Below are 14,688 nucleotides of genomic sequence, written 5' to 3'. Positions count from 1 at the left end.
CCCATGGAGCACCAGGTCCTTTCCAATCTCTGTTTCCTTTGCCTACAATGCCTTTCCCACTTCTTCACCTGGCAAAGTCCCAATCAACCTCCAAGACTCAGTTCAAAGTCTTGATGAAACATTTCCTCTATGCTCCTCAACTCTCCCGGATTTGAGCACACTGTTCTGTCGCCTTTAATAGATGATGAGATTTTTGAGGGCGCTGGGTTTATTTTGTTAGTCTTTGTATCTCTGAATTCAGGTCTGAATAGGGCCTGGAAAGTAGTAGGGGCCCAATGAATATTTGTTAAACGAATGAAGGAATAAATGAATGTGAAGGGAGAGCTGAAAGGCCTTGTGTATATTTAGGTAAAGGATGTTTAAAGGCATAGAGCTGGAAGTGGGACCTAGGAAGACAGTAGAGAGGTGAGGGGAAGGCATTTGGAGGAGGAGGAGCATTATTATCACAGGAGGTGGAAGAACAAAAGCCCAGGACTGAGAGTGAAGATAGTGAGGGGGTCGGTCACCGACTAGATTTTCAATTATATTTTCAGCTCCCGGAGGGCAGGGTACTTTGCACACACCTGAGTTTCCTATTCCTATCTGATGCACACCTCCACAGCCACTGTCCCTACTGTCTTGTGGTTCTTATTCTGCTCTCTAATATAATTATTTGTGTATCTACATATCCCCCCCAGCGCTTATAGCATCCTCCTTCCTGGCTGCTTGAGGTAGGGAATGAGATCTTGGCATCTTTGCATCTTCCAAGATACCTAGCATAGTGCCTGGCACACAATGGGTGCTCAGGAAATATTTTTTGATCTACCGTTTGTTGATCTGATTACAGAGGTCCAGAAGCATATTTGTGTGCAACTGTGTACTATGGCCTGAAACTTATATACACCGTCACACTAGGTAGTCTATTTTTGACAATTTTCATTAAAGTATTATATTATTGCACCTAGAAGACTGTCATTTCAATTTTCTTCTTTGTTCCTTCTTGGATGACTCACATCTCTAATACCAGAAGGAAGGATATGATAGAAGGGATTCAAAAAGGGTTTGGACAAATTTATCAATGACAAAGTCATAAATGTCAGGTATAAGAAATCGTTAGGAGCATGCAAAGTGGAAGGAGAAAATTTGCATTTCAAAAGTACCTATTATGTGCCAAGAAGTGTGTGTGAGTTACTTGATATACATTATATCTCATTTAAGCTGGCAGAATGTGAGTATAAAGACAGGACACGTCTCTCTTCCAAAGCCAAGGCCACACCCACTGAGGCACATTGCTTCTCCAGGTACCAGAGGCAATAGTCATCTTTATTAAAATTTTGTCAGCCTTTTAAGACAGATGAATCTATGCATTCTATAGCTTAAGACTCCTTTTGACATAACTTGATCAGTTTTGAAGGTCTCAGTACTTTAAATCACAATGCAATCTGAGATATTCCCACAGCAATAACAGCGATTACATTTGTTCACTTACCTTTATATTTCATAAAGCTTTCAGGTACTGAATAAAGGTAAGTCAAGTCAAGAAAAGAGACTCCCATTAACCCTGACACCAGCAAATTGTCTCAAATTACAGTTTACCTTCTCTTTGTATTCTAGACACCATGAGTGATTTTTCTGAGATAGATATTATACCTCATCGATGGTTAGAAGAAAATTGGAAGGAAATTAGTTTAAGTTGTTTCTAATTTTTTACGAAATAATAGTAACTTTCAAAAGCATAATGTTCCCAAGTGTGCAGCTTCCGCATGTGGCAGGAATCAAAATGTTATAACCAAAGTACAATCTCAAGGAAAAGCTGAGAAAGCGGAGAGGCAGGCACTAGCTCATTATTATAAGTCACACCGTCTAAGACCTGTGGCTACACATCCTGATCTGTGATAACATGCTTCGTGCCAGGTGTGGGGTGGTGGGAAGAGAAGGGGGCACACCTTCAGGTAAGGGATTACCAGCACACTCACAGGTCCCAGACAGCTTTCTATGAGCCTGTTTTGGGGAAACTAGAACAGACATCTTTGCTGTTCATATGATTAAAGAAAATGGCAAGGGTTCAAATGACATGTTTCGCGTTATGGATGGTCCTGCCCCAAACTCTGTGTGCCACTAATCATTGGAAAAACACCAGAGCTGTCTTTGTGGTGATTATGTGTTTCTTACATTTTTACATTAGTCAAAGAAAACTGAGAGACCAGGACTACAACCAAAGAACATAGGTGAGCCATACTGCCTATGGGGCTTTTGAAAGATAGACGAGAACCCAGCTTATACATTTAGAAAAGTGCCCCTTCTATTTTGAGGCTAGGGGACGAAAATATGTACATATTCTAAGGAGTTCTTTGTGTGAACAGGTGACCCCTTCCCACAGTCTCTGTAATTAATTGAGAAATTAAAGTTGGTTGGCCTTTGAGATCTCTTGTAAAAAAGGCAGAGGTCTTGGGTATTTTGGAACAAGAGTCCACTATTCTGCCAAGACAGTGTGTTATTGTTATTGGAGTGTCTCTCAACAAAACGGTATTGAGTGGCGAGGACGTGATTTTGATTAGGTGGAATGACTCAGCTCTTCCCCTTAAAGAAGAGAGGACTTGTCAGAGCCTTACTTACCTCATGATCTGGGATCTCAGAGGATAGTGTTTTCCCTAGGACGACCCCGGTCAAGTATGTCCAACATCGAGCCGTGTTGGCAAGGTTATAGCCTCCTGTCTCCATCAAGAATTGTGAAGTTAGGAAAGAATAGTCACAAAACAGCAGGAGAGGGAAGAGGGTAAGGAAGGAGAGAAAAATGTTTTAATAAAAGGGATAAAAAGACCTGTCTACCTTGCAGAATTTCACCCAAACACCCCTTTATGATCTTTTTAAACCACCCAGTAGGCAGACTTTAGTGCACCAGTCAGACCATGCACAGTGGAACTGGGAAGTCCAAGGCTGACAAAGATTAAAAAGGTCCTCATCTCTGAACAAATATGCACCTGAAGACTCCAGGCTCCTCAATTCCATCAAGTCATAGGCAAGATCCCTAAGAACCCGGATCTCTTGAGGTGACCTACCCAACGTGAAGGTTTGTGCAGTGCATTTTGCCACAATCTGACACAATGGCTGCCGCATGTGATTTGTATGTTGAAGCTATTGGCAGATATAGTCCTAGATACGTCCAGGAAAGAGAAAAGGAAAATGCTAACAGAGAAAAAAAAGACTTTCTTCTTTTAATATCAGCATTCCTTTTCTCCACAAAATGCAGGCCCAGTAGCAGAGATCAAAGACAATGAGAAGACGAAGGGACCGTTGACTGATGCTCTGTCCCATCTCGTCAGGTCCTGTCACAGTCACCCAGAAGCCATATTATACTGGCTGATAATCAGCATAGTTTTGTTCTGAATAGATACGTTCTGCCATGCAAGCATTCGAACATTGGCTGTTAGCTAAATTCCAAGAGTGTAAGGATAAAATGGAAGGATTTCCCAACCTCCAAGCAGCATGATAGAAATAGAGTCTGGTCTATTTTAGGTAGGGTGATGATATAATTTATCATCCAAAATGGCACATAAAATGGGATACTATTAAGAATGACACTGGGATAACATGTATTAATTGGGACGCATGGTCACCCTTTTCTTAAGCCTTTCTATTCCTTGAAAGGTCAGGGATGCTGGGCCTTCTGGAATGTGTCTTTGAGGCCTCAATAAGGTCCACTGAAGCTTGATATGGCCATCTCCACTAATTGTCTATGTGTTATTAGGGGTTGAGAATTTCAGTCAAATAGTACAGGTATTACTTTAAACACTTCTGATGTGAAAAATCTGAATTTTTAAGATCAACTTATTGGGAGTGATTATTTGATTTCAAAAATGAGTATAGGTTTTAAGTAATAAGCTGTCTCTGGTGTATGTACGATATGATTTGATTTGCAAAAATTCCATTTATGCACAGACATTTTCAGGAATACACATATTGCAAAAACCAAAACTTTGGGCTGAGAAAGCAAAGATGCTTTGAAATTCTCAAGTAAAGGCTGTCCTCAAACAAAAGTCAAATTTGCACAGATGTATGTCGTAGAAAGGGCCTTTTTTCTTCTCCCCTAGCTGTACCTGTATCATAATCACTATCCTTAATGGTGTCAAGGAAAGTAATATGTCACACAGTAGTTATCAATTTTATCTTTGCCCTGAATTGAAGTCAATACATTTCCTTCCAGCTTTTCTTAAGAGGTTGTCTCATGTAAGCACCTTTAATTTTGATCCCTCTAGAGTTTGAAGCTGCTAAAGGACCAGGCATGGGGATTTGTATTAAATGTACACTCATTTTCATAAGGCCTTCCCACAATCTCCTCTAATTTTGGTTTTTACAACTGGTTGACAAAACAACAAACTATTAGCTGTTGCACAATACATACATTTTAAGCTCAATCTACTTGACCATGTTATTTTAACACATCAATCCATTCATCCAATAAAATAGACTGTGCCAGATAGATAGACAGAAGATTCTAAGCAAGACATCTTCAAAGGCAGCTGAGGTTGTGAAAGGTCCCTTCTATTGAACAAACTCAGCTTTCTGTTGGTTAAGTACACACTGAAGGCAAGAATGTCCAATTGACTCTAGATCTCTCAATTTTACTTTATTGTAACAAAGTCATGTTTTTTGGGGGGTGGGGGGAGAGTCATTCCTGAGGCCAGCTTAGGTGGAATTAATTCATGTGTTTACTAGGTGTATTTGAGTACGGTTAGAATTTTAGTGGTATGTTTCCAAAAGATGATTATTAGAACTGAGAATCAAAGACTACAGAGAGAAGATGGACCCAAGTCAACTGCAGTTAACATCATCTATCCTTAATAAGATCTGATGTCACCTTTAACCCAAAGACCTTTCTTTAGGAATTGAAAATTTCATTTCAGAATGCCAAGGAGTCAATGCACATGCTAAACTGAGCAGGAGGCATGTGTCAGAGTACTTCCTTATGTTGAACTTGAAGGTGGCAGAGTTCACTGCCTCAGGCTTCTGGACCACAGATAGGTTGATATTATCTAATCTAAGAAAGTCAAGTTTTCCTGAGTGTCAATCAACAAAACATGGAAGAAGGTCAGCAAATTCTCCTGGTGACCTTCCTTTGTACTCACCTCCTCCCAAAATGAGCGTTGCCAATTGCCACTGCAGGACGTACTTTAGACACTTGCCAATTCCCACTGGAGTCATGTTAAAGGAGCACATGGGATCCCCAGCTACTGTATCGGCTCCCAGCTGTAAGACCACTGCTTTGGGATTAAAGGCTATGTATACCTCCTTCAATACACTGTGGAAAAGAGAAAAAATACAAAATGTCACAAGAAGATAGGTCAGCTTGCTTTAGGGGTGGTGCTGGTGGTGCAGCCAGTTGGAGTGAAGGAAAACACCCAATTTGTCAAACTCATCGAACTTTCCATCTAAAAAGAGTGAATCAGACTGTATGTAAATGATACCTCAGTAAACTGTCTTGCAAAAAAATTTTCTCCACTCCCACCTTCAGCAAGGATCGAATATGCCCCTCTGTTTTAGAATCCAGACTTCCTTGAAACAGTCATACTAATTTAACTTCAGTAGCCATAAGACATAGTGTACACATTTACTCTGGCTTACAATCTGGAAAAGTAAGACATATACATTGAATAGTTATTAAGGATGATTTCTGCTAATTTAAGACTGTCAACATACTTTATTACCTGGTTATCAATGCTTTCAAAGCATAAATGTTATCAGCTTACTTTTTATTACACTAAAGGACTTCTGGGTTGTGAAATGCAGCCCACCCCCCAAATTCTTATGTAACCAGACTGTTATAGGGAAGGGAACTGCAACAACTGATCCAAAGTTATAACTCTGAAAGCACCCTAAAGAACAAACTGTAGTGCATAATAATGAGCATAATTTGGGGTCAAGTCATTCAATGCTATCAAATCAACCTAACAGCTTTTTCCAAGTTAGGAACCTCATAAATGAAAAGGAAGTTGTCAATGTGACAGATGACCTTAGTCAGGCTTCCCGTGTTATCATTAATTGAACAGTGACAATGTCCAGAACGCATTCCTAGGAGTTATAAGGTCCCTGCTCTCAAGGGGCTTACAATCTAGTTCCCAGACAAAACACACCAGTCCTCAAGGGCCTGAGTAACTCTCACAGAGACATAGAAACAAGTGCAAATTAACATACTTCACAGTTGAGAAAATGCAGAGTCAAAACGTGATTAAAAACGCTGGGGTTAATAACCCCTTCATAATCAACATGTCAAATTATACCAGTGCAGCAAAAACAGAAAAATCCCAGATCCTTTTGAAACTGCAAAAAGAATTTGGGAGAGAAAATGCCAATCTCCCAAATTCACATGTAACCAGGGCATTGAAACTATTGAAAGCGTTCAGCTGCAGAGGCATTCTTTAACTCAAAAGACTGTTTTGTTTTGATTCCTTATCTACGCAGGCAAATATTGAGTGATTGTGGAGATTACATGAATATTATAAAACGTACGACATATGACCCTCAATACAGGACTACTCAGGCCTGTTCTCTCTTTCATGTGCTTATCTCCTGGGTGCAGGGGGACGATAAGCCACCTGAATAGTTACCCAACATTTATTGAGCATCTATGTGTACAGAGCACCCTAAGCTGCTGCCGGGAGACACAGGAAGAATGATCTCTGTTCTAAAAAGGTTTATAGCTTCATGGGGAGGAGATGGAGGCAAGAAAGACGATCATTTTCTCCTTCATTTTTTCCCTTGTTTCACAAACATTAAGTGAGTGGTGTGTGAGTCTAGCATATAACTGGACCAGATGTTGCAGGAACAAAGATGAATATGGCACAGCTCTTATCTTCATGCGACTCAGACTATGTCAATAAATAATTAAAATACCATGATAAATGAAACATCAGAGATGGCACAGAGGAAAGAGTAATCAACTTTTTTTTTAAAGTTCAGGTGTACAAAACAACATAGTGGTTACACATTTACACACCCCACAAAGTGATCACCCCAACAAGTCTACTACCCCTCTGACACCGTACATAGCTATTACAGTACCACTGACTATATTCCCCATGCTGTACTTTACATCCCGCGAGTATATATTTTTCAATGATACTTGACATTCAATATTATTTTATATTAGTTTCAGGTGTACAGCATGATGGTTAGACATTCATGTAATTTATAAAGTAATCCCCCCCCCCGATAAGTGTAGTACCTACCTGGCATTACACATAGTTATTATAACATTATTGATTATATTCCTCATACTGTATTTCACATCCCTGTGACTATTTTGTGACTATCAATTTGTACTTCCTCACCCCTTTACCTTTCTCACCCATGAGAGTAATCAACTTTTCCAGAGGATTTAGAAAAGGCTCTGCAGGGGTAACTCTTGACTTAGGTCTTGAAAGATGAGAAAACTACAAGGAGCAACCTTAAAATGGCTAACATGAAAAATGGTAATAACATCAATTGCTGGTGATGATGTGGAGAAACTAGATCACACAGACCTTGTGGGTGGGAATGTAAAATGGTACAGCCAGTCTGGAAAATACTTTGGCTGTTCATGTAAAAACTGAAAGCATACAATCCAGCAATTGCACTCTTGGTCATTTATTCCAGAGAAATTAAGACTTATTTCCATACAGGAATTTGTACATAAATGTTGATTTGTAACAATCCAAACTTGAAACAACTAAGATGTGCTTCAACAAGTGAACCGTTAAACACACTGGTATATCCATGTCATTTGAATATTGCTCATCAATAAAAAGAAACAAACTATTGATACATGTAAAAAGAAAAAACTTGGATGGATCTCACAGGAATGATGCTGGGTGAACAAGGCCAATCCCCAAATGTATACTGCACGATTCCATTTATATACCGTTTGTGAAATAGTAAGTAGAGGGATGGGGAACACATTAGTGGTTGTCAGGGTTAGGGATGGGTGTGGGTATCCCTAAGCCCTGGGTTGCATGCGAGAGCCTGGTGCTGATGGTACAATTCTATATCTTGACTGCAGAGGTGGCTGTAGCAATGCAAAGCCACGTGGGATAAAATCCCATAGGGCTAGACACACGCGTACACACGCGTTCGCACATGCACTCATGCACCCACCAGTATAACTGGTGAAAACGAAATAAGCTCTAAGGATTGTACCAATGTCATCTTCTTGATTTTGACCTTGTACTGGAATTGTGCAAGATGCTAACACTGGAGGAGGCTGGAGAAGGGGTGCACAGGACTTCCCTGTATATTTCTTTGCAACCCCCTGTGAATCTATGATTATCTAGAAATAAAAGTAAATTAAAAAGATTAGGAGAAGTTTACAGGCATGTGGGGAGAAGGTAAGGGAGTTGGAAGCAGGGCTGGTTGTGGGGGTTAATGGTAGGGGACTGGGCTCAGTAAAGGAAGTGCACACACAAGAGCATGAAGGCTCAAAACTGGGCATAGTAGGAAGGAGGCCGGTGAAATAAGTGTGGGTCAGGGCACAAAGGGCCAGGTATGCCAGGCAGCCCAATGAGTTCGGACTTGTACTTAAAGGGTATGAAACATCCAAATACTGTGTGTGCGTGTGAGTGTGTGTGTTTGGGGGGCATGGTTAGATTTACAGTTTAAAAAGATACTCTAGTTATAGCAGAGGATACGCTGAAGGTTATCAGGAGGCTTTTGCAACCATCTAGACCAGTGGCAGCAATGGTAAGGAGGGAGAGATGGATTTAGGAGACATTTCTGTGGTACAATTGATAGGGCAACACATACTCACACAAAAGTATAGGACATATGCATCATATTCATGAGTGTTTGGTACCAGGAGAGAGGAAAGGATAAAGGAAGGAAGGTGTTTCTGGGATGTTATTTTAATGATGGCCAGGAAGGGAAAGCTAGTCCTCAGGGAGTTCTGATGCGGAGGGCTCTGGATGGGTAGAGAAAAGGGTAATTAGAAGCTTTGAAAAAAAGGAAGGTATTTTGTACTCAGTAGAAACGTCAAAGGCACTGGAAGTGAGGATACTTCACAGAGGGCTACATGGGGGACAATTTTCAATTCAAGACTGTAAGTTTTCATTTGCTTTGATGGTCAAAGAGGAGCCACTGGCAAAGTGTAAGTACTGATTTTTGCCAAAGGGAGACAGTGTGGAGACAGGGGGATTAGCAGAAAGGATACTGAAGCATTCTATGCACAAGAGTGACAGGAAGCAAGGGAAGGTAAATTTGGGGAAAATTGAGAGGGCTAGGTGAAAGAATGCGTAGGGCAGGTGTCAGAGGAGAAAACACTGTGCCTGCACCTCCTGAATCCACAGTATAGGGAAAGACAAATTGGAATATTCCTTTTCCCGTTGCTACGTCCAAATCCAATATCCTTCCCCCATCACTCTCTCCTCTTCTGAGGTCAATGTCATTTGCTTCCGCTCCTCAAACATCATCAAAGTTCTTGTCTATATACCTACAATGGACTCTTTCACTTCCCTTGAGGATTTTAGCACCTGGTTCACAATTTTTCTGTCTCTCCATTTCCTTGTCGTCATTATGTGCAGTTCAATATCCATTCAGTCACTCAAATCTTGATTGAAGCATCTACTCTTCCTTATGCTAGGCACTAGACATACGACCCAAGGAGTTTATGGTCCAGTAGGGGAAGAAGACGGGGAAAACAAATAACTGTGGTAAGTACTATCATTCCCTCGTCTCTCCTCCCCTCCCCTCCCATTCAACAAACATTAACTGAATGCCTAATATATACCATGTACTAGGTTAGGCAATGGGTTTACCGTAACAAACAAATGAGCCTTGACCCTTCTAATTCTCTGACATCACAGTTTCTTCACTTTGTGAGCAGTGATGACCCTTACACCCTGCTTTAGTTATCTCTAGGCTTTGGGGCTTGGTAAGGAAGCACTTGGAATTGCTCTGCTTCCGAGACCCTGAACTCTGAACTACTTTTTCTGTGTACAATTTTCTATCCTTCCACGTTTCCCCCATTGAATTTGCCCTTTGTTCTCATTATAACTCCCTTTTCCTAGTCTTTGCCCTATTTTCAAGGTCCACTGGCCTATCTTTTGACCTCAGTTGCTTCACTACCCATTTTGGAGAATACAGTCAGTCATCTAAAAAACTCCTACTACCATACTAATTCTCTCACACCTTTGTCATTGTCTTTTTTAAAAATTAAAATGGATTGGGCTGACAATGGTTAGTAAAGTTACATAGATTTCAGGTGTACAATTCTGTAATACATCATCTATAGATCCCATTGTGTGTTCACCACCCAGAGTCAGTTCTCCTTCCATCACCATATATTTGATCCCCTTTACCCTCATCTCCCCCCCACCCCCTTACCCTCCGGTAACCACTAAACTATTGTCTGTGCCTATGAGTTTTTGTTTCTTCATTTGTTTGTCTTGTTTCTTTGTTTTCAGTTTTATATCTCACATATGAGTGGAGTCATATGGTTCTGGACTAATAATAAGCTTGGTCATTCTTGCCTTGTCAATCTTTAAGCCCTTGAATAAACCACACTGTCAGAATTTTCTGCTCTGTTCTGCTAGAGAAAACTGAGAAATCAAACCAATTGCCGCCTCTGCAGTTTAGGATTATAACTTCAACGAATTCCATAAGTATTTACTGAGTGATTACTAGGTACCAATCCCTCTGTGAAGCTTGGCAATCCTGAGCTTCACCTCCAATTGGTAAACAATTACATTTCTTGCAGTATCTAGTCTAATTTTTTAAAAACACAAATGTAATGACTACATTCTTCATGCTAAAAAAATCAAATATAAAATAATCAAATATAAAAAATCAAAAATAAAAGTGAGAAATCACCCTCCCTTCACTTCCACCCGCCCTCCAAATGTAACATAGCTTCAACCAGTTCTGTCAAATACAAGACAGAAAAAGTCTGATGGGTAGTTTTCTAGATCAAACTTTTGCTGCCTCATATTGACTGAGCTGGTTGAAAGAATGCATAAGAAATGTCTTTCTCTACCACTTTCTTTTCCCTGAAAATGCCTTCCCTCACAGTCCTCCTCTTCCTTGAGGCCCATTTCGCCACCTGGGCACGGGACCCTCTTTCCTGTTGCCCTATCACTGCTGGACTCTTTCTTACATCTTTAGTCTCTGCCTTCCTATTGATTCCATCCCTTTAAGTCACAAGTTGCTCATCTCCTCCCCGTTTCAGGGCTGCCAAATACATGCACTTATTGGCCAACTATATACATACTGCTTGCCATCCAGTTTCTGATCTCATTGCTGTCCTGAAATTGCTCACTTAAAGGGAGAGAACTCTGGGTCATGATATCCAAAAGCCTTTCTCTGTTATCTTTTTCAACTTCTCAGAAGAAACTGCTATTTAATACTACTCAAAAATCTGCAGTTGCTCATCAATGGCTACAGCTCAATAAACAAACACTTCAAAAAACATTTTTTAAACAACTTTATTGATGTTCACAGACAATCCCTTTAAAGTGTACAATTTCACAGCTTTTAGTGTATGCAGATATGTGCACCCAACACCACAATGAATTTTAGAACATTTTCATTACCCCCAAAAGAAACCTTACAACCATTAGCAGTTACTACCCATTGCTACCATTCTTCAACCCCCCAGCCCCTGGCAACCACTAATCTATTTTCTGTCTGTATGGATTTGTCTAATTTAACTTTCATATAAATAGAATTATACAGTATGTGGTCTTTTGTGACGGGCTTATTAATTCATGTATCATGTTTTCAAGGTTCCTCCATGTAGCAGTCTGTGTCAGTGCTTCATTCCCTTTCATTGCCAAATAATGATCCATTGTTTGTATACAGCACATTGTATTGACCCATTCACCAGATGATAGACATTTGGGTTATTTCTACTTTTTGGCTCATAAGAACAATGTTGCTATGGACATTCGTACACAAGTTTTTGCGTGGAAAGTTTTCTATCCGTAGGGTATATACCTAGGAGTAGAACTGCTGGGTCATAAGGTAGTTCTATTCTTAATTTTTTTTAAGAACCTCCATACTGTCTTCCATAGTGGCTGCACCAATTTACATCCCCACCAGCTGTGTATGTGGGTTCCATTCTTCCACATCTTTGTAAACACTTGTTATTTTCTGGTTTTTAAAAATTATTATTATAGCCATCCTAGGGGGTGTAAAGTGGTATCTTATTATGGTTTTGATTTGCTCTTTACTGATGACCAATGATGTTGAGTATCCTTTCATGTGCTTTTTGGCCATTTATATATCTTTTGTAGAGTAATATCTATGCAAATCCTTTGCCCATTTTTAAATTGGGTCATTTGTCTTTTTAATATTGAGTTGTTTTCATATATTCTAAACACAAGACCCTTATCAGATACACGATTTGCAAAATTTTTCTCCCGTTCACTTTCTTGATAGTATCCTTTAAAGCACAAAAGATTTTAATTTTGATGAAGTCTAATTTATCTATTTTTTCTTTTATTGCTTGTGCTTTTGGTGTCATATCTAAGACAGCACTACCTAATTGAAGGTAACGAACATTTACATTTATATTTTCTTCTAAGAGTTTTATAGTTTTAGCTCTTACGTTAGACTATTGTGACTTACTTTTTGTATATGGTATGAGGTAATGGTCCAAATTCATTCTTTTGCATGTGGATATCCACTTGTCCCAGCATCATTTGTCGAAGATTGCTCTTTCCCCACTGAATTATCTTATTACTCTTTATGTAAAATCAATTGGTTGTACATATTTCTGGACTCTGAACTCCATTCCATTGCTCTATATCTACCCTCATGCCAGCAACATATTTTCTTGATTACTGTAGGCTTGTAGTAAGTTTTGAAGGTGGGAAGTGTTAGTCTTCCAACCTTGTTCTTTCTTTTCAAGATTGTTTTGGCTACCCTGGGTTGAATTTCCATATAAATTTTAGAATCAGTTTGTCAGTTTCTACCAAGTCAGCTGTAATTCACACCTCCATCTTGACCATGCTGAACCAGTCATCTTACTTTCTCCTCTACTTACTATTGCGCTAACGATACCTCATTCTTTCAGTCATCCATGTTCAAAACTCTGAGGCTCTGATTCCACCCATTCCCTGCTCCTCTTCAGTTACTAGTCTTGCACCAATGTCTCTCCCATTCTCTCTTCTTCACTCCCACTGCAGCACTCTAACATAGCTCTTATGATCTCCTTTGTGGATTCTAATAGCTTTCTAATTAATTTTGCTGCTTTAAGTCTCTTACCTCTCCAATCTATCACATACACACTACCATCAGATTAATTATCCTTAGGGATGGTTTTGATCAAATCACTTCTTTACTCAAAACCTTTAATGTCCCTCCATTTTCTTTAGATAATGCTTAAAATTCTTAGCCTATGATTCAAAATCCTTCAGATCTGACTCCAGCCTATCTTTTTATCTTATTTTCCAGTAACCCCATAACCCATCTTATTCTGCATGCAAACCGAACTGTCCACAATTCACTTCACTCACCTCATACTTTCTTACAAGTATGCCTTTTGTCATGTACTTGTCATGTACCTCCTTGTGTCTGAAAGTCACCTTTCTACATGTCTACATCATATCTATTCTTTAAAGGCCAGCTCAAGTGCCATCTCTTTCATGAATACAAAATGATAATAATAATGATAGCAGCTAACATTTATTGAGCACTTTATTCAAAACTGTTTAAAGCACTTTCTATGCATTAGCTCGCTTGACTCTCATAACAATTCATAAGATAGGTATTATTATTATTCTTCCTATTTTATAGATGGGGAAACAGTGGCACAGAGAGCCTAAGAAATCTGTACAGCATCACACAGCTATTACATGGCAGAGCTAGTTTTTGAACCCGGAGTTCAGGCTCGAAAGCACTACAGTATCCCTGCCTCCCCGACTTACTGAGCAACTGTACATCTGGTGCTCGTGTCATTACTGTTTTTGACTGTTAATCTTTCTGAGCCACTTCTGATCACATTCTTCCCTCATTCTAAAACCTTCCGTGGCGCCCCACATGCTTACAGAATATGGTACAAGTTTTCATAACTGCCAATTCCAGTGTCTACATGATGTGATCCCACCCACCTTGCCCTTCTCAGGCTCTTCACAGTCCAGCCAGACTGAAGCACTGCTGTTCTCTGTACACAGCTCAGCCTCTCCTGACTCGGTGTAGAGCACAGCCCCTCCAATCTCTGCATATTTAAACTTGACCCAGGCTTCATCAATACACACACATTCACGCACTCTGTAAAGACAGAGTAATTAGCTACTCTTTAGAATCTACATCAAATGTTACCTCCTCAGTTAAGCTTTTTTCTGAAGTACTTTCTCTGTTTGAGTGCCCACAGCATTTTATCTCTCATGCTTCTTATAACTTTCCACATTTCACTTTATTCCAATGTGTATGAATATGAATATATATGTATAGCTCTCTATGCAGCTATCATTTAAAAATCTCCACTAACTTCCTCGAGGGTAGAATCAATACTGTATACATAGTAGGCATTCAATCAATAGTCATTAAATGAATAAATGAATGAAATACCACTCTGGATTGCTTTTGCGGAAGTTTCCCTAACCACGGTAACAGTTTGCTACCCAGAAAGGAGGGGAGGACAGGCATCTCATTACACTACATTAGTAACTTCCCTGTAAACACACAAGACATTCATTTTAAGTGTAGTTTTCTTGATGAGAAACCAGATCCTTCAGTATTTAG

At 39.7% G+C, this 14,688-nt stretch overlaps 1 protein-coding gene across 6 annotated transcripts in view; it reads right to left on the bottom strand.

Moving 5' to 3' along the window:
• Positions 1-14,688, bottom strand: part of HDAC8 (histone deacetylase 8) — a 174,091-nt gene that overhangs the window by 95,530 nt on the left and 63,873 nt on the right. For all 6 annotated transcript variants that reach the window (XM_081042333.1, XM_081042334.1, XM_081042336.1 and 3 more), the window contains 2 exons: positions 5,106-5,278; positions 2,596-2,690 (listed from right to left, as the gene is read on the bottom strand). In XM_081042333.1, coding sequence (XP_080898459.1) covers positions 2,596-2,690; positions 5,106-5,278 — 268 coding nt within the window. The remainder of the gene's footprint in view (positions 1-2,595; positions 2,691-5,105; positions 5,279-14,688) is intronic.

This window comes from Rhinolophus hipposideros (assembly GCF_964194185.1).
Source record: "Rhinolophus hipposideros genome assembly, chromosome: X".
NCBI classification, from domain to species: domain Eukaryota; kingdom Metazoa; phylum Chordata; class Mammalia; order Chiroptera; family Rhinolophidae; genus Rhinolophus; species Rhinolophus hipposideros.
Note: the sequence above shows the minus strand (reverse complement) of the source record. Positions and strands in the feature narration are given on the sequence as shown.